At 48.3% G+C, this 24,238-nt stretch overlaps 1 protein-coding gene and 1 long non-coding RNA gene across 7 annotated transcripts in view; both read left to right on the top strand.

The window, feature by feature from the left end:
* The first annotated feature begins 5,245 nt into the window (after nt 1-5,245).
* LOC133226564 (uncharacterized) lies at nt 5,246-9,679 on the top strand. The gene is made up of 2 exons (XR_009729560.1): nt 5,246-5,310; nt 9,479-9,679. It is a non-coding gene; the product is annotated as an uncharacterized LOC133226564 (long non-coding RNA).
* Nucleotides 9,680-12,636: 2,957 nt separating this feature from the next.
* Nucleotides 12,637-24,238, top strand: part of ACTN1 (actinin alpha 1) — an 88,255-nt gene continuing 76,653 nt past the window's right edge. For 5 of the 6 annotated variants that reach the window (XM_061380367.1, XM_061380365.1, XM_061380362.1 and 2 more), the window contains exon 1: nt 12,637-12,913. In XM_061380367.1, the coding sequence (XP_061236351.1) occupies nt 12,809-12,913 (105 nt within the window). In that variant the 5' untranslated portion in view covers nt 12,637-12,808. The remainder of the gene's footprint in view (nt 12,914-24,238) is intronic. The other variant, XM_061380364.1, reaches the window with a different exon arrangement.

Genomic DNA, 24,238 nt, shown 5'->3' with positions numbered 1-24,238 from the left:
ACTTGTGTCTGAAAGAACCAGAGAGAGGGGTTAAAAAAGGGTTCATCCCCTGCGAGTGGAGGTCTATCAGCAGAGAATTAGAATTGTTTCTGAGAGCATATTTCTGGCTCTTTATCTGAGATGTCCATGAGCACTAGGAAGCACAGAACTGTGCACACCAGTAGTTGTAATGGTTTGCGGTAGAAAAGGATATAGTTCACAAGCAAATATTGTCAATTAACTTTACACAACTGGCAGCCCTCTGTTTTTTTTCACATTTTCCCCTTCAGAAACTACTTACCATTCAAAAGGAAAGAATTGCCTTTATAATCAGACAAGCAGACTATGCCACAAGGGTTTTTCTTTTATGTGGGTGTTGCTATGGAGAAAAACAGTTTATAATGTAGGGCTGTTGCCTGTGGTGTATCTTCAGAACCATCTAAGTTCATCTATTATAGCAGAGGATGTGGAATGGGACCTCATAAGAAATAACCAGGATACTTCACAAAATCTCAGTACCTTGGCATTTCCAATTCCTCTCTGTCAGACTGCAGCACTGTGAACAGTGTGTCCAGAGACACCGGGTGTTGGAAGGGTGTTCAGAAGAACAGGGTAGTGCCATAACCTCAGCCCCAGAGATGCTGAGTCTTACAGTAAGACCAGGTCACTTTTGTTTTCTTCCCAGGCTTCTGTTTATGCTCATCACTACTTTTCAGAATCCTGGCTGCTGCAGTACCTGAACGATGTTCTTTTTAGCTCAGCTTCGAGAAACAGGGTAGAGAGTGACTGTGGCTCTTTACTATAACAGTGCAAGAAACCTTAGAATCACAGACTCATAGAATAGTTAGGGTTGGAAAGGACCTTAAGATCATCAAGTTCCAACCCCCCTGCCATGGGCAGGGACACCTCACACTAAACCATGCCACCCAAGGCTCTGTTCAACCTGGCCTTGAACACTGCCAGGGATGGAGCATTCACAACTTCCCTGGGCAACCCATTCCAGTGCCTCACCACCCTAACAGGAAAGAATTTCCTCCTTATGTCCCATCTAAATTTCTGTTTAAGTTTTAACCCGTTACCCCTTGTCCTATCACTACAGCCCCTAATGAAGAGTCCCTCCCCAGCATCCCTATAGGCCCCCTTCAGATACTGGAAGGCTGCTATGAGGTCTCCACGCAGCCTTCTCTTCTCCAGGCTGAACAGCCCCAACTTTCTCAGCCGATCTTCATACAGGAGGTGCTCCAGTCCCCTGATCATCCTTGTGGCCCTCCTCTGGACTTGTTCCAACAGATCCATGTCCTTTTTATGTTGAGGACACCAGAACTGCACACAATACTCCAGGTGAGGTCTCACTAGAGCAGAGTAGAGAGGCAGGGTCACCTCCTTCGACCTGAACCTTCCAAGGCACAATGCTCCATTATCTCAGCTTTTCCAGCTGTAACCATTTGGGCACAATGTACATAACTTACACAGCAATTGCTGCAAGAGAAAAAGCCTTGATGCCATTTTCTGCCCCAGGATCTGTACACTGCCATCAACAATGGGAGATGGTTGATGGTTTCTGCTGGACCCGACTATAGCTGTTTTTCCAAATACCTGCAAGCTGAACTATCACAGGAATTACTGCAGTAGAGATACACCGTGAGATGAGGTAATTAAAAAAAAAGAAAAGCTAGAGATGAGTGGTAAGGAGAAAGAGGCCAGCACACTCACCTTGTGGCTCATTCTCTTCTTTCTCTTTTCCCTTGATGGGGATGTCCTTGCTTCTTGTCCAGTGACTGAGTCAGTGGTGCCTGCTTGGGGTCAGCTTCTCAGAGCTGTGGGATAAGCAAGACATACCAGGCTGTGTATTGCCAAAATGCTAAGATGGAGGAGGAGACCTTGGTAACAAGCATCTTGGCTGGAGAGCTGACTTAGAGCAGAAAAGGGCTGTGGTCAAGCATCAGGATACACAACAGCCACAAGTCCACCTCTGCATGTGAGGCTGGCTCTCTTCTTCCATATGACAGGCAGCTGCCACATCTCTCTCTCTGTAAGGTTCATTCATAGAATCATAGACTGGTTTGTGTTGGAAGGGACCTCAAAGACCATCTAGCTCCAGCCCCCTGACACGGGCAGGGATGCCTTCAACTAGGCTCCATCCAGCTTGGCCTTCCTTCATCTGGAATACAGGATTCCCATGAGGCAGTACATTGCCGTTTGGGGATAGGGAGGTGACACTTTAGCCTTTAACCATTAGCCTTTCTCTAACAATTTTCATGGAAATAGATTCCAACTCTTCTCTGCAGACTGAAGGAAGGCAGGTGTTTACCACCCAGTGTAGGCCAGATGAGATGATGCCAGTGGTTCAGTGACAGAGGAGGTGGGCTAGGTATGTGCCAAGGCTGCAACGATCTCTTCCCAAGGCCCTCACTTGCCCAGGACGAGACAGAACTGGGTCCCACTGCATCAGCCCCAAGGCCTGAACCCTTCTACCTATGACGGGGCTCCCACTGCACCCCCAAAGCTGCCAAGCTCTCCTACAGCACTGCTCTCACTAAATATATAGGGTCAGAGACATGCTGCATTTGGCCTCTGGCACACAGATAATAGAAATCTGATGTGCATTTCTTATGCTTAAAACCCTCTATTTCATAGTTATAACAGCATGAATGGCTATGAGTTTATTGATGGCCACGGCAGGACTGTTCTTCCTCTCGAATGCTTATGTGCCTTCTGCTTCCCAGAGCCAGTGCTGTGGCCCCAACAGACTGCCTCCAGTCCATTGAAAGTGCAAGTGCTGAAACCCCATTCATTTCTGCCCTGTGAAGAGAATGGGGTAGGGACGTTAGGGGTATTTTTGGCCAGGAATAGTTATGATGAGTTCGCTGTTGGCCGTAACCCAAGAGAAAACCACATCTTCCTTTATATTAACAAGCAGCTCTCCCTTTTCGGCAGGGGAAGACCCAGGCGAGCTGTAAGGACAGCTTTCTATTCCCAGAGAGGAAAGCAGCACCGCTTTCTGTCTGTGTGCTGGAGGGCACATCAAGCAGCACACCTTTACCTAGACAGTTACTTACACAGCGCAGATGTCTGGAGCGGTCAGTCCACCCTGAGCTCCACGCTCAGTATTTCTTTCTCTTGCCCCTGGTTTCGTTTAGCTCTCAGTTTCTCAGCTCTGGTCCTAGCAGCCTCCAGGGCTCCGTACAAGGCTGGAAGGTTTCCACCTTTCTTTCCCCCCTGCGGCCGTGCTGCGGGGCAGCCCGCGGGAGCCTGCCTTACCGTACATGGCTGTGAACATGAACCTTGGGCTCCCGGCCTGGGGACAGGCTCAGCCCAGGGTGGGGGAACCCGGGGTAGGCAGGTAGCATGGCCCACCAGGATGAGCAGGGGCATTTGACTCTTGTCCCTATAGCAAGTGCTGGCCACCGTTGGAGCCAGGGAGCAAGGGAGTGGGCAACTGTGAGTGCAATCCACACATAATGCAGTGATACAGCTTGTGCGCATCGCTTAGGCAGGGGGAACACTGCCAGGTCACCAGCTGCTCGGCTGGACAGCAACTGCGCTAAACCCCCGTTTAAAGCTTCAAGTCAAGTCATATAAAAGCCTCCAATTTGATTCCCAGGCACCCCTCATGGGATCCCATCTGTCCTTCCCATGGCAGGAGCACAGCCGCAGGGAAGGCCCTGACGTGTATCCTGCCAAAAAAAGGAGAAAGCCAAAGCAGCATTTTCTAGATTTTTCTACTCATCTCCTAAAGGTCAGGAAGGAAACATGCCCACAGGGGTTGTGGTTGGCCCAACAAAAGAAATAGAAGAGTGGTGTCTTGACAGACAAACCTCAGGCTTAACGTGAGGTTTGTTCTACCAATTCATGTTATTTATTAGTTCTCAGCCCCTTCATCTCCCTCTCTGCTATTGAGGAAGTAGCTGGAGCTTTCTCAGGGAGAAAAATAAAGTTAAAGAAGCAGAATATATAAATGGGGATCAGGGTGCCCTGGGATGAGCTCTTGGGGACAGGGAAGGACCTGCTCATGGGCCAAGCTCTCTGAACAGTGAAGAGACTTCTGAGCCCTGGCCACGACTGCTGGGCTACAGCCACAGAGAGTGCAGGTGGGGTGTGCATACAGTCAGCAGCTGGGAGCCTCCTTCTATTGGTCTGGAAGTACCACTCTTTGCCTTTCATAATCCTCTTTACTTGTGATATTTCAAAGCTAGTTTTATAGTAGGCTTAGAGGGAAGGCACAATGAGTAGTCATAGTTCAGAAAAGCCAACAGAGGCACAGGATTGCCAGAAAGCCTGGAACTTGCAATGCTGGTTTGAAGGCTCCCCTTATGAGCAAAATCACAGGTGTGCATTATATGAGAAGATGGGGAGAAGGGGGAAATCCCACAAAAGAAGACATTAAAGGAAGCTGGGGAGAGCAGCTTATCTAGTTTGCTTTGCTGAGTGGCTATCCCTGCTGTGTGCTGTTGGTGTGGCCCCGCAGCATTTTGCTTGTTGTGCATCTTCTTCAAACACCATTTTACAGCTCTGGATATATTGCTCCATAAATGTGACCTTTCTGATGGTGGAGCAACTGCAAAGTATAAAGGTATAAGGTTTGCTGCTGCTTCCCAAATAAGAAGCTTTCTGGTGTAGGAGGTAACTTTGCACTGTGTGTGGTTTGATTTGAGGTAGCTGTGCACGGTTGCTCCCACTGTATAGAGAAGAAACAGCAAGGAGAATGAGCCAGTTAAGAGACAAGCATAATGAGCACAAGATGATTTTGTGTGCAAAAGTATACATGACCCCCAAACATTGCTGTACAGCAGTTTTTGCTTGTGGAGCACAGGAGCTTAACCTGCTCTGTGGATGCTGACAACCACCAGCTGCTCCCTGCACCCTCCAGAGAAACGGAATGAAGGGGCTTCTTCAGGGGAAGCCCTCAGCCATCCCTCCTTGTACCATGGACAGCTTTAGGCTCCAGCAAGTGCACTTTGGGAAGGCAAGTGAATGGAGCTGCAGCTTCAGGCTCAACGTGTGGATCCTGCTCAGCTTCTGAGACAAGTGTGAATTTGGATCAGCATCATATTCACCTTTCACTGATGCACCATTATATGCTGGGAAAAATCTGGCATACCTCGAAGGCTGTTGGTGTGGATACCAGTTGTATCAACTACTGTTCTGAAAGAAGTGAGCTCTTTCTCTGCAGCACACTGTGCTGAGCTGTGCCACCTCTGCTGCTGGTGAACGTGGGTGGCTTGGTGTGGTAGAGAAGACACCGAACACCTGCAGCTCAGCTGTGGCCTTTGGAGCACCAGATGATATTACAGGAGCCTCAAGTCACATCCTGAAGACCACAGCTAGCAGGTAAAAACTAGCCCTAATTTTAAGAACACCCATGTTCTGTTGGTGGACCAATGATGATGGTCAACCTCCCTTCAGCCGTATGGATCTGCATTTTCTCAGCCCTTTATGAACTCTGTGTCACTGCGGCCTCATATCCATGCATGGATTGTGAATATAGTTTGCAGTCCCATGTCACTGTGACCTGTTTTGCTACTGATGTAAACAATCAATGCTAAAAGCTTGAGGATGTGGAGAGGCCATGAGAATTACCTTTCAATGCTAAAACTAGGAGCGAAGCATCCCTTCTCAGCATTTGGAGTGCTGATGGTGTATTAACTGGTAGTTGTAACACAAAGGAGAACTGCCAGTTCCTTTATGAGAAAGCTGCAAGTGGATTTAAAGCAGTTTTTGTCCCTGCAAGTGTACATAAAAGTGTGGTTGTATTTTTTTCACACAGCCCCTTTCACCACAGTCACCTCTCTCAGCTGAGTCAAGTTCCTGCTGCAGTCAGGCTGCAATGTGCTTTACACATGGGCATCTGATGGGACTGTCTGGGTCAGGTTCCATATGTCTGATTTTACATTTTTACATCCCTGGAGCTGTAAACACTTTTCTTCCATCATTCTTCTCTTTGCAATCATGTGATTTTGCTCTGTAGTACTGTCTTACCCCCTGAAGCTGTGTTGCAGGGCTATGAAGCAGAGCTGGAGGGGATCCCAGCTCTTCTGGGCTCATGGTGGAATGAGTTGTCCTTGATGTTTACCCTTTCTGATGCCTGTTCTACTTGTTCTTTAAAGCCTCAAGCAGTGGAGATTCAGCAGCTTCTTTTGGTGGCCTCCTCAAGTGCTTTGCTATCCTGGCTGTTCTCACTTTCTCCAGTGGCTATGGCAAATGGCTGTACTGCCTTCTGCTTTACAGTACACTTTAGCATATTTGAGGTCTGCTACTGTGTCTCACTTCAGTTTTTGCTTCCCTAGACTAAACAAGCCTGCTTTCAGTATCCCCTCAAAGGTCAGGTTTTCTAGACCTCTGAGCCTTCTTGTTAGTTCTCCTTTGGACTCTCTCCAGCTGATGTGTATCTTTCTTAAAACCTGGCACACAGAGCCACACACAGAACTCCATCCATGGCCTTGCAAATCCTGAGGGGAACAGAAGGCTTCGTTTTCATGTCCTACAAATGACACCACTGTGTATGTGCACCTCTGGGCATGGATTTCCAGCAGAAGGCCTGAAAGCTGCAGCCCTGGCATTGCATCAGCCTGCATAGCACAAACCCCTTGCCATGCTGCAGCAGTAACACAGCATTCCTGGCCACTCACAGTACAGCCTGCTCCAGATCTTGATACCTGTTCCTTTTGTGTTTGCTCTGCCACCTATAACTAACATAGCCTTAAAAGCAAAGCAATGCAAACTTACGCCATCTCACACCATGAACTCCTCCACCTAAAATCAAAGACGGCAGTAGCTGCCTGGCCTGCTCACAACACATTTTGCTTTGTACCAGGTTTCTACCACCCTTCGCCCTCTGTGGTTCCCCCTGTGGGATCATCCTGGGCCTGCATGAGGGAGCAAAAATTGCAAGCAAATGCACTTTATGCACCATGAGGACTCACAGCAGCTCTCTGTATTCTCTGCATACATAGCCTGCTGGGGATGGAGGGACTGTGTGTTGAGAGCACTGAGCCCTCTGGTAATCCATTTCTGTGGTGTTATCCTTGGCAGGCCCAGTGTACACTGCAGCAGAACCATGGCTGCTTCACATAATCTGCAATCTCCAACCAGGGACACTTCTCTTGTGCAAAACTTGTACAGTTATGGAGGGCGTCGAAGTGAAGGGAAGGGGTTTTCAGTGAAGTTTTTATGCTGGGGCTAAATAGTGACATGTATGAGAGTTCAGTGACTCTCTCAGCAAAGATTTTCTGTGAGTGCAAAGGTGGATCTGGAGAGAGACCAACCCCTGTGCTTGCTTTTCTGCTACCATCTTGCTGCTGTTTCCTTTCCAGAAAGACTTCACAATACTTGCCTCCAAAGCTTGTCACACTTGCTCCATGGGCAGTTTTGGTGCCTAGGAAGTTTAATTTGAGGTAGCTATGCAGGAAGTGAGAGAAGCAACAAATGGTGTCTCTTGCTTCTGCAAGCCATGGGCACATCATCTGACAAGCTCTGCTCAGGCAGAGAGTGAGAACAAGAGACTCAGATCTGAGCTTCCCCCTTGGTGGCACCAGGAATGAGCCAGCCTGGATTTCATCCACAGTCTCCAGAAAAAAACAGTCTCTTCTGCTTTCTTTCACAGCTGCCTTGGCCATGTGGAAAGACACAGGTTGCCTCTGCCCTGCGGAGCTCTGCTTGTAGAGGTGGGCAGTGCTGCACCATGGCTTCCCCTGTGCCTCAGGTCAGCCCCTTCCCCTTCAGTTGCCTCCACAGAAGAGTCTGCACTGAGCATGGCCTAGATTAAGCCTTTGTTTAGTACATGGATATATCAGTTGTCAGGTCTCTGATTTGAAGTGTGACCTCTTCTGCACTTTAATCCACTCCCTCTTTCTTGTAGAAACATGTAAAATGCTGTTGGTTTTAGCATCTCCGTTCCCCCAGCCTCCTTATTGTTTGGGCCAGACAGAGGCTGACCATTTGAAAGTGCCAGGGCTGTGAAATGGGGTGTCCTTTAAAGACTGACACAGAAAACTGAAAGGGATGAGCAAGCAAGCCCACTGAGACCTACCCATCAGTACAAGGCAACTAGTAGGTAAAACATGAAAATGAGAAGCCCTGACCATGGGTGACTGAAGGTATCTGTGCCCATGCCATAGAACAAGGATGTTAACCCCACTGAGACAGTAATTTCACTGCACAGTGTGTCTCATGGGCACCTAATGTGGCAGTGTATTTTAGCAAAATCACTGGATGATTTTAACCTCTACATGCATCTGCAGAACCAGCTCAGCAGCTGCCCAAGTTGAGCCTGCTTCACTTGCACATGATGCTCCTGTGCACTTCTGAGCAGCAAACACCTTCCCCTTCAGGGGTGAAGGGTAGAAGCAAAGGGAAGTACATAGGCATTGTTGGTTAAGTACTCAATTTGCCTTGTGGGATGAAAATGGTTACAATGGTTATGTGATAACAGGAATATGGAACTGGAGGTATAATTCCGGATTCTATAGTTCAAGTGTTCAGGTGACAATGTCAAAGCAAAGGGAGCAATCTGGTCTGCTAGAAAAGTAAAATCAAGGTTTTTACAGGAGGAAAAAAAATATCTTTTTCTCAGAATGACACACTTCAAACAACATTAGCAAATGCTTACTGTGCGCCTTAAAGGTTGTGCTCTGAATAAGCACGGCTAACCCCAGACAGCAGAAGGAGGAGATAACACATTCTTTAGGTACTTGTGCAGTCCCAGAAGTCGTGTTACTGCCAGGGTGCAGGCTGCGGAGCCAACTTTGGCAGTTCAGGTAAATGGGAGAGGAAATTAAGGGAAAGAGAAGTTAGGATGGTGAAGGCAGAGCAGAAGAGGAACACAACTTAGGTGAAGAGGCTCTGAAGGAGAGAGAATATGTTTTGTAAGTGGGAGCTTCATGCAGGCGCCTTTCTCCTCTCCTACAAACATAGCATCCTTGCTTTGGCTGTTCCTTTTTTTCCCTCATTTTCAGCTATCGCTGGCACCACTTAAAACCATGAGTTTTACCCAGTCTCTGGGCATGAGCTGCTCCCCTCCCTAGTCTCCCACAAAGCACAGAATATACCCCACTGAACTCCACCAAATTAACATCTGCACTTCAGAGGAACTGAGTTTTTACTGGACTGAGGAAATAAAAGCTATGAGAAAGGCTGCAACTTGTTGAATATTTTACAGTAGGAGCCCATCATGCAGTTCAAAACCAAGTGCTAAATCTCAGAGCTACAAATGTTTTGTGTATCTGCAGAATAGAAGTGCTGAAACTTGGCTGTGAGGCTTCCCAAAACAAAAGTCAAGGGCCACTTCAACACAGCCTTGTTCATTGTTGTACGGTGACTGAGCTCACCTGCTGGGCCTCATTACAGAAGCTTATGGATGTTCTTGGCAAGAAAACAGATATCTCCCCAGGGAACCTCATGACCTGTAGCTAATATGCTAAGCACAAAGAGAAAAAGCAGCAAACAGTAACCAGAAATATCCCAATACACATGGGGTCCTTCCTCTTTTCAACTGTTACAGGCTGAAGAAGTAGGATGTACATCCAACTGTTCCAACAGTAATCTGCCCACTGCCCTAGAAAAAGCCCACTCTCCCTTCATTGGATTGGGAAGACCATATTAGCGACCCATGTGGTCCAGCAAGGTTTAACTAACAGCCCAAGGAAATCAGCAGCAATCTTGTGCAGAGAAGAACTCTAGGAGACTAAATAAGGAAAACCAGAGTACTCCTGTGGTTGTTCCCTTTTTGCTTCATTTCCTGTTATCCCTAGGTGACCATGGGCATCTTTCCCATCAGCAGCACTGGCTTCTGTAGCTCCTGTTGCTGCTGTGCTTCCTTCTCCCATTGTGAGCTTGTCTTTTCCCCTTCATGGTGCTGGTACAGTTTCTTGCAAGGGCAATGGTCGAGTGGATCTGGGAACTATCCCAAGATTAGAAACAATCTTTCCCCTGCTTGCCCTGCCACTATTGCCCATGAGTTCACAATACTCTGGCCAAGAACAATCTCTCACTTTTGTAAAGGAGTCCATGGAAAGCTAAGAGCTGAGATGGTGTTAGAAGAGAAAAATTAAGATATTTCTTAGAAATTTAGTAAGGATTTTGAGAAGTGAGAATCGTGATGTTAAAAATATAAATGTCAGGGACAATTAGGAGGCTCTAACACACTAGAAACCTCACAGTTGTTCTTGATTTCATTGTGTTTTATTGCACTGATGTTGTACATTAAATCTAATCCATCCTCTGTCCTGTGCAAGAAGAAATATGTCAATTAATGGGATATTGGCAATTAATAACATAATTATAGTACTGCCAGGCTCTGTTAAGAGATATCACTAGGTGTATTTTACGCAGCTAAAAATAATAACATTACAACTATGGGAATAGTTACTTCATAACTCAACTCCAAGGAACCAAATAGGCAGGGTCCTGAAGGTTCAGCCTCACAGAAGTCCACGCTGTCTCAGGGCTTGGATCTCCATGGTGCTGAGCGTCTCCTGGAAAATGCTGAAAACCTTCCCTCCCTGAGTGGCAGCTGAGACCTCTCCCCACATCTGCGGAGTTGTAAAAAGTGGCTTTCAGTAGTGGGCTCTCAAAGTACAAGACTGGGGAAGCAGCAGGACACCCCCCCCCCCCCCTTAAAATACAAAGCTCAGAACTTCAGTCAGGGAATGTGTTCACTTCCTTCCTCCCTCTTTCCCCAGATCTTGCCAATTTTTTTATTCTTCTAGATTCCTCCAGCTGGAAGTGCCTTGATAAATAAGAAAAACTGGAAGACAATAATTTTTTAGATATGTTTGTTGTCTCTAAGTTCTTACATGATCAGGCTGTAACTGTTCGTTCAGAATTTCTGTAACTGGGTGTTCATCGACTGTACGAAAGAAAATCAACTGTTTCTCTTCAAACCCTAATGATTTACACTTTTCCCTTAATGTAAAGTCCTCCACTCTCCTTCTCAAAAAGCACCATCATCCACCCCTCTCTGCAGTGCAGAACAGGGGGAAGTTTCTTTCAAGTCCATTACCACCTCTCCAGAGCGACAGGACTATTTCACATTCCCCAGCACTTCATCATGGATGGCATCCAGGAGGATTCCCAAGGTGTCTGGTAGTCCTGGATTCCTTGCTTCTGGCTGCCCTGAGCTGGGATGCCCTGAGTGGCCTGGTTTCCCAGATGGTCTCAAAATGGAGACATCTTGCATTGCTTTTGAAAATCATGGCTATTACTGTACTTACATATCTAAATAATATTTCTACCCCAAGTGATGCATGATAGGGTAAATACAAGTCTCTGAAAGGTGCAGAACAGCTTTTTGACAATTGTATTTGTGTTTATGATGTCTCAAAGTGTACACAGGGAGCATCATATGACACATGAAGACAGTACCATACAGAGCATCTGCCCATTATGGTCTGCGCAGTTATTTACGCCATGAAGCGAAAGAGTATGTCCGATTTCACCTCCAGTGTTTGTACCAAGCAGGAAACAAAGTCCCCTCTTTTGGAAGAGGAGCTCACTGGTGTAGTTTGGGTCTAAATCCTGCCTAATGCTGAGCATTTCTGCCAACTTAACCCAATGCTTTGCAGCACTCTTCCTGTCCATTCTCAGCACCTCTCTTTTCCACATTCATGGGCCACAAACTCTGTTTCCTCTGAATTTGGATGAACTGTGACACGAGCTCACTCTGCCCTGGGTGGTGTTGTGGAGAGGCATTTCTTTGAGCTTCCTCTCGCTCTTGTGACTGATACAATCTTTCTTGTCTGCGAGACTACAGGGGTAAACTAATAATGCCACTGTATTTTTTTCAATCCCTTCACTCAGTTTAACTGACAGAAACCCATGTGAAACAGTTGTGCATCCGTACACTCCTTCACGGTTTGTCTCTCTCTCCTGGGAAGCCACTAGATGAGCCAACTGCACTGTCGTTTGGCGTTCTCTTGTTAAACAGGGTCTCCGTGGGTAGAAAGCACAGGCATGCCTGGCAGGGTCTCATTGGGTGCACGGCTGTTGACTGCGGGTGTGAAGTCTCGGCCGGCAGTGTTGGCGATCCTAACCTAGACCCAGTTACCTGTCAAGAACAAGAGAAAATAAGTTCGGTTTTGGCACCCTAGGTGCGCGCACACCCGTATGACCCCACGAGCAAGCTGTCTTCCGAGGGGGGTGGCTGCAGGACGGGAAGGCTGGGGCCGAGAGGACGGGCCGCCAGCTGTGCCACGTGAAAACATCTTCACAGGGACACAGTGCTGCCCTGACCCGCGCTGCTCCGCCACCCCCCGCGCCTCTCAGCCCTTGAGAGCGGATCTGAGGGGCCCGCTCCCGCGTACCGACGCCCCGCCCCGCCCTGCCCTGCCGCCGCCGAGCTTTTGGGACAAAAATGCCCCGAAAGCGGCACTAAGGTTCCCGGCCCCGCCCGGCCCAGCCCGGGGCCACGGCCCTGCATCACTCAGCATCAGCATCAGCACCACTCAGCCACGGCCGCCGCCGTCGCGGGGGAGGTGTGGGGCGGGGCTGGGGGCGGGACGCAGCGGAGCGCAGCCCGCCTATCACGGAGGCTGGGTGCTGTGACGGACGCGTTAATCCACCAATGAGCGAGGCGCTGTGCCTGGGAGCTGCAGCTTCTGTCGCGGGTGTCTGCCAATGGGAGGCGCGGGGGCAAGACCGCGGGCGGGGCGGTGCGTCCCGCCCCCGCCGTGCTGCGCGCGGCTGAGGCGGAGAGGTGGGAGCGGGCGCCGCCGCCGCCTGCTCAGGCTGAGCGGCCGCGGGGCCGGTCACAGCGGGCAGCCACCGGGGCGGGCGGGACACGGGAGGACGGGTCTGACGGACGGGACAGAGACGGGCCGTAGCATCAGCAGCCATGGATCACTACGACCCGCAGCAGACCAACGACTACATGCAGCCGGAGGAGGACTGGGACCGGGACCTGCTCCTCGACCCGGCCTGGGAGAAGCAGCAGAGGAAGGTGAGAGTGCCGCTCTCCTCTTCCTCACACACACGCACCGCAGGGCCGCCGGAACCCGGCCTCGCCACCCCCACCGGCTGCGGCGGGGCCGGTGCGCTCCTGGCCGAGGCTGGCGTGGCGGGCGGGGCGGGGAGGGGCGGGTGGGCAGGTGATGGCAGGGCGCGGAGGGGAGGGAGGTGCGGCGGCGGGTCTCCCCGCAGCAACAGATGTCCGCCCTGTCACCGGCAACAGGGCCCGCAGGTGGGCGCGGGTGGAGCGGGGACACCGGGGGGCAGCGGGGAGCGGTGGCAGGCCCCCCCCGCGCCCCCTCCGCCGGCCGCCCGCTGCCCGCGCTCCGGCCTCCCCGTCCCGGCAGCGGGACGGTGACTGGCTTCTCGTTTGAATGGTGTGGTTTAGGGCAGGGCTTGCGAGGACTCATGTCCAAAAATGGTAACATTCGGCCCTTTTTTTTTAAGGCGAAAGGGTGGCGGTGGGGAGGGGAGCTCAGGAGCAGCGCCAGCCTCGCCGCTCGCTAGTTAGGTATTCTTTTTCCCTCCCCCTTTAGACCCCAAAGCGTCCTGTATTAGATCACTCGGGAATCCTAATCCCCGGAACATTTCCGTTTTAGTCACTTCATCGAGCAACAATAAGGCAGAATCTGAAGCAAACACTCGTGCTAACATGGCAGGGGCACCTCGGAGTGCAGCGTCTCCCACGGCTTTCCCAGCCAGATACTTGATTTGTTCCGGGCTCACGTTTTGGGTCGTGCCTGGCTCTGCCTGAGCTGTGAGCAAGCAGGAGGATCCTCAAAGCTTCCGTGCTAGAGGGGGGGCTGTTGCTTATTTGTGCTTAGATGATACATTAGTATATATAATGTAGCCCATGGTGTGGGGCTTCCTGTTAGAAGCTGGGAGCTACTGAGAAGGAGGGCACACCAGTGAGAAGGCTCCTCTTCAGCCCATCTCCTTTCCCACCTCCTCTGCTTCCAGATGAAGGGTTTCCAGGTTCTCCTGTTCGCAGCTCCCTGAAATGGTGCTGCTGAGAAGTCTTTGCCCTGGAGCCTGATGAGTTAGTTGAAGGCGGTAGCTATAGAGCCGCTCTCAGCCGTTTACTCTCTTGGAGGGACTTTGGTGGTGGTAGTAGACAGCAGGAGAATTAAAGCACACAAACCAAGGCATTTAATGGAGACAGAGGTGATGGTGTGTGAGCTAACATTTCAACAAAGGAGAAAGAGAGGAACACAATCTTGGTCTGGGGTGTGAGTGCTGGATGGCTTATCAGAAAACTGGGTTCTACTCCTTTGAGGAGGGAAGTTTCCTCCCCTTCAGAAGATCTATTTCTCCAGTTGCACGCCTCTATCTGGCCCATTCATCTAGAAACAGAGGGGCTCAGAGTGAGATGGGCAGTATTGCTCACTGGCTGTCAGGGAAAATGATTGTCATGCTGTGGGGGCACAGGGTGAGCAAATATTTTATATGTAGCAGGACAGTAACTTGGTTGTCAGAAGAAGGAACTAAACCTTTGGATTAATAAGTAGTCTCAAGCACCGAGTTGTAGTATGTGCTGTAAAGGGCATATTTTAATATTCTTTTAATATTACCTCCTTCCAGGAGATTTTAAGTCCTCTTGGTCCTATCACAAGAGGGGGACAGAGAGCTACTCTGTTAATTTGGGTTACTTGTGCAGAGGAGGGGAGAATCTGAGAGGAAGTTTTAAGGAATTAACGCATCTACTTCAAAATAATCAAGCCAATTTCTTTTGATGGTCATCCAGCTGATTTGACGTTCTGGGTGTCTCTCTCCAGCTTGCTGGACAGGATGGCTCTACATAGTTTAAGTGTCCTTTGGTGGTGGGGTCACTTGGTTGTTTCTCTTCCTGCTGATGGACAGCTGAATCTGCTACCTTCTGCAGTGGGTGCAAGCTCATAGCTCTATTGTGATGCACCCCTCTGTTGTCTGTAGGTAGGAAGATCAGGTCTGGGAGAGATGGCTCTTCCTGGTTGAGCCTGTCAGGCTAATGTCCCCTCAGAGGGATCAATGTGGGCAGGCTCTGCAGGTATTGAGGTACAGTCTTGTTCCCCTCCTCGCAGCTGACCTGTTGGGGTCTTGGGCTTGCTTCCTTTGGAGGTGGGGAGGTAAGTGTATCCACTAAGCATGTGGTGGATACAGATGTGTGGTGTAGTAAAGCTGTCACCCCTTCTTACCTGTGAAATGAAATCATTGCGATAGTATAAATATTCATTACCGTACACATTAGTTAATAGCCTGCTGAAGTGAACAGGAGAGATTTGTGCCTCTCAAATATTGCTGTCGACTCTGTTCAGGCTTAATCTTTCCTAGTTGACTCACATGTTTTAGGTTTTTCTTCACCTAAGGGACACCTAGAAAATTTCTGACAAAGGAAATCTGTCTGATTTAGTACTAAATCTGATTTAAGTACTACTGAATTATTGCCATTATTATTTATGGCACTGAAGCCAGCCAGAGAGGCTGACTTGAAACTTCCATTCTCAGGCCCCCTCTAGGAGGGGAGACAGCATGTCTAAAGCAGTGGTATAGCCAGTGAATTCACTCAACAAATGTCAGGGTGAGAAGCGGCCATGTCCCGCTGGCTGTTTCCAACCCATCCCCTCTTGTTGTAGCTCAGTAAGGCACTGCGGGCTGGCAATAGCTGTGCCTCAGTGCTGTCCTGTGCAGCTTTGTGCAGCTGGGACTAATAGAGGCTAGGGAAGAAACAGTCTGGAGATGTTGCTCAAAGATGAATTGAATCCAGCTCCCCTTCTCCTGTCTGCATGGGCTCAGCAGAGCTCATGGCAGGCGTCAGAAGCAGGAAGGTCTGCCAGGTTTTTAGTAGCAGGCTCAACAGATGCACTATAAGGGTAAGAAACTTGCTGAGTTTTCAGGGGGTGGTTCACAGTTTTCCTACCTGTGCGGAGACACAGATACAAACAGCCTTTGCTGTCTGGCATGGTGCTTGAGATATGATCCCATGAGCTGCTTTGAGGTGGGTAAATAGGTGAGCTGCAGAGTGGAAATTCATGTTTGGAGGGTAAAGCTTAGCTTCTTTAACATGATACAGAGGAGAGACACTGGTCTTGTGCCTCTTCCCACCTGCCCCTTCTTGGGAAGTTACTGTTTTACAATGCAGGGATAAAGTGACAGTTCCTGGGAGGAAAGTGGCTTTCCATGGGAAGCCTGCTTTTCATATCTATTAAAAGAGATTATAAGAGGTTTTAAAGGACTTGTCATAGCATAGCTATTCATAAGTAGTAAAAAAAATAGTGTGCAGAACAAATTCAGCTGCTTCTCACTTGATATAAGCCTGTGCACAGCCTTTTGTGTAGGAGCAGGGGGTCTCTTCTTGAGATTAAAATACTTTCCCTTTTGCGCTGCTGAATTCATCTCACTAATTTATTCTATTAGCAGTTTTTTTCCTCTCCCTTCTCTCTTCTTTTCTGTCTGGAGTCAGGAAAAGAATGCTGAAACCCACTGCAACAGTCTCACCTAGCTTTTGAGATGGTTTGCCATGTAAAAAGCATGTACCTTGGCATTTACTGGCCAAGAGTTTGTCACTTGTGCCCACAAGGACATTCTTTCCTTCTGATGACAAATGATCAGCTGCAGTGTTCAAACTTTTCCTGAGTCACCTGGGGGCTTCTGGTGAAGGAGCTGGATTTGGCATTGAGGGACTGAGGGGTGGGTCTTGGCACTCAGCATACCTGGCTCATCTTCACAGTTGAGGGGAAGGGAAGGGTGAAAGGGAAAGCTTTCTGCCATGGCCTGCTGAGTGTCCCAGGGAGGACAAGAATGATGCTGTGGGGAAGCTGGTGCTGCTTTGGGGTGTAGGTGGGTCCTCAGGCCCTGCCTGCAGCAGGATCTCCTCTTGGCCACTCTAGTTTCAGGAGCTGGTTGTTCAAGGTGCACCTCATTTGGGGTTTGTTTTAAAATCTGACCTGAAGCAACTTGTCCCAGCTGTTGAGCTGGGGGAGGTTGGAACTTTTAAGTGCTGAGTTGCTTTCTGACCTGACAGCTGCCATCTTGGCAATGTCATTAGGAAGCAGTGTTCATTTGCAGTGTACAGAAGACAGCCATATACAAATTAAATGCTGTAGGGAATGATAGTAGTGTTTTTTTTTTATTAAATAAAATAGTAATAATTAAAAAATCAGATCACTGAACTAAATGTGCCTTGTCTTTATCCAGTGCTGCTCTGCTTCACCAGATTGGCATTTCTGTGGCAATGTGGCAGTAAATGATACTGCTGGCTGAGAGAATTACAGTGCTGCTGAAGCAGTGATAATGCAGAGTTTGGGAACATCTTTTCTGCCCTAAACAAGTACTTACAAAGTACAGTGATGAACTTACAGAAATTCCCTGTTAGACATGTCAGTCTCCTGTATCTCCTCTCACCACTCTGTGCCATGCCCTGCAAGTGAAGATACACATAAACACAATGACCTAAAAAGCCATGGGTCTCATGGCTCTGCTGTGTCTGCATCCAGCAGGTCTTGCTGCTCTTGTTAGGATTTGAGTTTTGTGGATAAACGGAGCCCAGGTCCCTTATGGAAACGCCCCACCTCCAAGCCTGTTGGTAGCATGCTCAGATCAGGTGGTATGAGTGTGACTAGCATCTCTAACAGTCACGGCTTCCTTTTCTCTTGGATTGAGTGTCATCTTGTCCTGACAGGGTCTATTTTGAGAAGGGTACCTAGATTTCCAGAAGGCTGAAGTGAACCCACGCAGAGGTGTGATACCACACCTAATCTGTAGTTTGCTAAAGTTTCTTTCAGTGCTATCATAGATTCAGCAATGAGGTAAATGACGGTGTGTTGGTGAATATATAGGACTATATTGGGTTCCTTTGCTCCCACTGTGAGTGACACTGTGTAGTACTTGACTGGCCATAGAGAAGGGTAGTCCTTATGTGTCTTATTTTGCACCAGTCACTATCAATACAGAAGCAGAATGGTGAAATTCTTAAGACTGCTTGCTCAGCTGTTTTTTTACAGTCAGGCAGGCAATATAGATCACCAGATATCTCTTTATCTTTCAGATCAAGCTTTTGTTGTTTAACATACGTAGCTTATTGCCAGATACTTGCTCTTCCAAACATTAAACTCAAAACTTCAGAGCTAGGGCTCTGGAAATAAGTGGCTTTGTAGATCAGTTATTTATCCTTGAATTTGGGAGCTGCCTCATACTTTTCTGTGATCAGGTTTTGTCAGGAAGTGTGTGCTTGGGGGTTCTTGGCAAGAACATTATCATTCATTGTAACTTCTTGGTGATGAATGAGGCATGTGCACTTTGCAGTGACATATCCAGCATCCTATTTAAGGGGGGAAACTAAGGAGAAAGCAGGCTTGGGTTAAAAAGGAGACTGCACATTCTTTGGTTTTGGTGGGGGGCTCTATAGCAGATCCCAAGGTTCAACTTGAGAGAACATACCAAAGAAGATACTTACCAAACTGTATTGAGCTGTTCCTTCTCCTAGTCCTCTGGGGGAGAATGAAACACCTCAAAGGCATCCAGCTACAAGCCCAGCGGTGTAAAGTATGTCTGTCTGGGGAATTTCTTGCTGACTGCTTCAGGCAACCAGTTTAAATTCTTGTGCATGGGATTTGGTAATGATATTTTTTCTGTGCATAAGTGCAAAGGCTGGAAAGGATAACACTGTTTTCCTCCCTGACTTCTTGCAGTGCTCGGTGCTATAGCTTGGGGTGTCTGGTGTGCTACGTAGGGCATCTTTAAGCAGAAGCTGTTTGGAAGCTTCAGTTTTCTTGTCTGTCTGATGAGAACTTGCCCCTTTAGAAGGAAGCACATGCTTTTGTATGAGATGATGTTGTCTGGCTATGAAATTCAAGTGTAACTGGATAGCAGCTGTGAGAATGTAGGCTGGTAAACCTGTTCAGCAAAAGTGTTCATGAACTCAGGGATCACATTTTTAGAAGCTATGTTTGTTACAGTGAAGACCCAGTGAACAGTATTTGCTCTTCCCAGCACTGACGTGATCACCATGAATGGCAGTAGTATGTTTCCAGCTGCTCTTGCTGTAGGCTCTTCTCATGTGTGCTGTGTGAGCAGTGCAGATCTCATGCATTTTTAATTGGAGGAGGAGCAGGGTTCAGTTGGTCTCCCCAGCCAGGCTGTGACTCTGTGTGCTTTTCTGTGCTGTCTCAATTAAGCTTTCAAGGTTGGCACAAGCAGCAGTGACAGAGGTGGTGAAAGCTTGCATGGATGTGCTGGGAGGGACTGAGAGCATTTCCAGGTGCCTGTGGATTATCACTGTTGTGCCTAATGCTCAGGTTGTTCTCTGGGGTGCACTCACGCTAGCACATGGCTGTGCTTTTTCTACAGTGAGGTGCAGAAAGCAGTCACTGTAGAAGAGAGGCTGGAGAAGCTGTCTGGGGAAAAGTCCTGAAGCTGCTAAAATATGACACATACAGTGGACTGGTCTCACCTTATTGTGTTGTGTCAACCCCAGGGGCATGCTGGATATATTGTTGTGATTTTGTACAGTCTAAGCAATAACGTTTGAGGAGGATGGGGGATACGTAAGAACCTGAAACTGTTTTCTTGATATTTGTGACTATTTGAAGCATGGTTACCATACAGAATGTTCTTACCGTGACTTCTACAAATCTTGTATAGCTGTGTAAAACCTTCTCATTCCCTCAAAGCCATAGGTGAACTCTGTGTGTAGGGGAAAAACATGTGAAGTATGCTCGGCAACTTAGGTGGGAGAAACATGCCATTAGCAGGAAAGGCAGAGTCACAACTTCATCATAGAGGCATAAGATTTGCTCGGACACTGGGGCTGAAGCATGTTGCACAGAGCTTGGATCTGTTGGGATGAGTTGGTGTAGAGTGGTGAGATAGGCTTGTCAGCAACAGGACCTTCTGTCTGATGCCAGTCGTAGGATCATAGAATAGTTAGGGTTGGAAAGGACCTTTAGATCATCTGGTTCTACCCCACCCCCCTGCCTCTGTTTTATTGAGCTAGCCACCACTTTACTTTGACCCTGGCATGTGAGACTGATGTACAGGTCTTCAATAGAATCACCAAGACCCCTGAGACTGAACGGGGACTTCTTGGGCAAACCCAAAAGACATCTAAGTGAGAAAAACCAGTAGCATTAATAAGAGTAACGAGAAAAGCTTGCTTCCTGTTCCCCTCCCACTGTTGCATTCCCTGCCCTCATTCCCCCACTGCATGAGAGCAGAACTTGGTCATAGGATGTTTGTGGTGTGGCCTGGGGCCAGTTTAGCCTCTTGGCTCCCTATTAGGTAGTAAGGCAGAACCGTTTTTTTTTTCCCTCATGTGGATTTCCTGTCGTTGTGTCTTTCCCATTTAGCTGGCAATGTGTGTATCTTATTTGGTAAGGGCTGGGTCAGGCTTTTGCAAGCCAACCCTTGTACCAGTACCGCAGCTGGCTCACCTTAGACTTTTACTTGCAGTTGTCCTTTCTTGTCCTTCCAAGTTCATTGCTGCTTTGGAGCGTTACAACATGAACAAGGCTCTGCAGAGACCTTCTCCATGCTCAGTGCACTGAAACAGCTCCCATTGGCAGGGCTGGGGTACGCATGAATAAGTAGGGGCTTTTGGATCTCATCCAGATTGAATCTTTGATTTGTTGTTCCACTTATGTAGACCAAAAGTCTCTTGGAAATTTACTTGTCCCTGTGGTGTGGGAAAAGGCAGCAAAACTGTCCTTTCCATTGTATTGGACAAGATGGAAGCGCTGCCAGGTGAAAAGACTGTCTTGGCTGTTAACACAACAGCAGAGACCACTTATATGATTCTCCATATATCACCTGTCTGTGATAGATTGGAGTGGTTTCAAGTAGGTCTCTGAATACCATCAATCCAGGCTTCTGGGCAATCTTGCAGAAACACACCAGTGGGGATAGCTGACAGGAGGCTGAAGGGCAGACTTCTTAAGAAGCAACTTTTCCCACTTCTGCTTAGATGGCTTATGTGGTCATGGGGAGGCAGGGGTGACTTGATGCATCAGCTGGTTGCTTCTTTAGCAGTCTGCTTTACTTTGCAGTGACCATGCATTACTGTGGTGTAGGGTCTGCCCTTCAGGATAGTCCAGGTGGGCTCTGCTGCTAGCATGTGCTCCTCGTTTGCAGAATAACTTGTGACATTTTGTGTCTCTGTGCCACACAGCACAGTGTGTATGGGCAGCCTGCTTGCTCTGCCCCTTCTGTGAGCAGGGTGCAGGAGGCTGGAGAGTTTTCATGCAGAATACTCAATTCTTCCTTTCATGAGTCTGAGGACAACTCTCCCATCCTACACAGGTGCTGAACCAAGGCCAGTTGGCAGCAGAGGAAGGGCTTGTGCTTTCCATAGCCTTTGCACCAGGCAGCCAGGGCACTTGCGACTCCTTGCTGCAGCATATGATGCTAAGCCCATGAACTTCACTGCTGCTGTAAATGGAAGTTGTGCTATTATATCTTCGCTCCAGGAGCTAGCCCATAAAGGCTTCTGAGAGATGAGGGAGAGCGAGAGAGCCATGTATGGTCTCTGTATCCTAGCTGAGTGTTCTTTTCTTCATCATGGAAAGTGATGTGTACATCCCAGAACCCTGTTTCCTGGCCAGATTCCTTGGGTCTATGGCAGCTGAGTTTCTCTTGCTACCCGATGTACTTACCTGTGATCCCCTCAGTTTATTTAAATCTATCCTTCAGAAGATGTGTTAGTTCTGCTCTTACATGTATTATCCACAAGAAAATGTTATAATTTGGTTCCACAGGTGAAGAAAAAAAAAAAAACAAAAAAACAGAAACACAAAAAGGAGCAAGTTCTTAACTGCTAAACAATATCAAAGAAAGGACACTTCATTTAAAGCTGTTTAGACTGTGTCTATGTCAGGGCTTATCACAACAGAAAGTACTTAATTTCCTAAGGAAAAATTTGATTGCAGCCAAAAGCAGTTCAGCTTTTAAACATATTTATGCTTCCAGGTGAGTTTCTTACATGTTTCTTCTGGTTTGGGAGATGTGGAGATCTCCCACTGATGAGGGAGGGGAGGGCAGTACCTTCGGTGCAAGGGTGTGGTGGGAAGAGGAGCGTGGGGCTATGTTTGTTCAAGCCTCTGCCTTCCCTGTAGCTATGCTCCCGGTGCTGTTGTATGGGAGGAGCACATCCAGAGGAAGCGTCTATCTTGGCCACACCTGACTCCACACACATAGCAAGTCCTTGCACTTCGTCAGTGCTTGCTCATCGAGAACCTTTTGGCAGTGGCAGTGGCACTTGCAGGCGGCTGTGCTGTGCAGAGGAGGTTGGTAGGGGCGGTACGTCCATGAACACAGTCTTTCAAAATGGCTAACACGTGGAAACTTGCCGTTTCCCAAGGGTTTTGTTGGGCCGTTGGGGAACTCTGGCCAGGGATGAGGCTATTTCCAGCTGTGGCGAGCCAAGTGTGAACTCACTCTGGGCAAGGTGCCCAGCTCCATGGCTCTCTCTTGCCAGAAATCCTCACCCTCCAGCCAGCGATACCAAACTCAGTTTCTGCCAGCTGTCATCTGAAGTCCTCTGAAAGGAGATGGGAACAAGGAGGCCAAGCACAGCAAGATACTGCTGAGGAGGGGGTGAGGGGATTCATTGAGGAGCTTGTGCAGGAGACACAATGAGTGTCACCACCAAGGTGTGGTGGTTGTGGGTGGTGGGGTGCAAGGGGTTGGCTTTCCTTAGTTGGGCAGAGCTGCCAACCCACAAGGGTGTACTGCTGGCAGTGCCATCAGGGTTGTCATCAGAGAATGAGTATTGTTCTCATCATTGTGGTTTCAACACACTATAGAGATTTCTTCTGTAAAACAGGATAGTCTTTTCTTTTGTGGAAGCTGCTGTGGGGCAGAAGATGCCCTTCAAGGGGGAGGCTGTCCGTCTGGGACCTATTGCCATCCAGAAAAGGCATGACCATCTTCCATAGCTGGCAGTGCTTCTTGTTGCTGTCTTAGTGCATTGGGATAAGACTTTTTGCAGGGATCCATTGGTCCACCTGTCAGTCAGTCAGATGCAGAGGAAGAATAAGACGTATGAGAATCCAGGACTCCCCTTGCATGTTCCTTGTATGGACTTCTGGCAAATGGAAGGACTAATGGATTAGAGCCTGATACTGTGGTCCTTCCAGTGCTGGCACCAGTTGGCAGTGAAAAGAAACTTCGAGCTTTCTGGTGGGCACCTTTGGCTCCTGACACTGCGGCTGCTCGCATTTGATGGTTTGGTTGGAGCTAGCAGGTCTCTGTTAAAATGTTTCTAAAACTCTTGTAATTAAATCTCCTTGCATGCTGAAACAAAGTCTCACAGCATCATACTGTGTAGGTACGTTAGCGTGCACACACCCATCCGCAGCACGTCTTCTGAGTCCAGTCGTGCAGAGGTGTCGGAGCTGACGGAGCCGACGTGTGAACACGGGACCTTCTGTTTCTGCAAGCCCACCTCCTCCAACACTGATGATTTTAGTGTGCCAGCATATCATTTAGTGACACATTACACTGCTGCTTGCAGCCTTTTGCAAACAGTCTGACCCAACCAGCTATGGACAGCCGCCTACAGGGTGGACTGCTTGAAAGCTGTTTCCATCTTAGACCTAAAGGAGTATTTCCCACCCCCTCCTGTGATGACTTGTTTCTTTAAAGCTGTTAACTGGCCATAATCCAATCATTACTACTGTAATTAGTGAACTGCTTACAGTAACTGAAACACTTGAAGCATAATGTCCTCTGTGTTTGCAGAGCTTGGAACAACTTTTGCTTGCAGTCCTGTGAGAGTTAATTACTGCTGATGGCCTAGGGGAGGGTATAGAGGATACAGGGCAAGGCTGGCACAGGCCACTCTGGCTGGTGCTACTTGGCCCTCCCTGGATTATGGTGGTGTGATGTAGTAGCACTTGACATCTGTTTTATTACATGTGTCCTCTTGCTGTCAGAGTATCCTCTTGTCACTATGCACAATGTCTGTGCTGTCCTCCCACCTGCTAAATTACTAACTTTGCAGGCAAGGCCAAGAGACTTCAGCTCCAGATTAATTCTGCAGGCCTAGGGATTTCCAAGCAGACACATCCTTCTGCTGCCTTCTTCAGCCACTTCTTTAGGGAGCAAATGAGACTGTTTACCTGACAGGAGGGCAGTATCAATGTGCTTTTCTTCAACCATTGTTCTGCTTCCTCATTTTTATCTCCCCATATGGAGCTTATTGTAACTTGGGCTCTTCCTTCTTGAGGAGGAAGAGAACACTGGTGAGGAGCAAAGTATGAACACCTTTAAAGTGGATAGATGTTCTCACCCCTATGAATCTTGTGTGTGCTGTCAGCCTTTGCCACTGCTGTCTGTAAACTTACCT

This window comes from Neopsephotus bourkii, unplaced genomic scaffold (genome assembly GCF_033783945.1).
Source record: "Neopsephotus bourkii isolate Nb327-2 ecotype Australia unplaced genomic scaffold, CSIRO-AGI_Nbou_v1 NB_1792, whole genome shotgun sequence".
Lineage (NCBI taxonomy): Eukaryota > Metazoa > Chordata > Aves > Psittaciformes > Psittacidae > Neopsephotus > Neopsephotus bourkii.
This window is presented reverse-complemented; position numbering and strand designations above follow the sequence as displayed.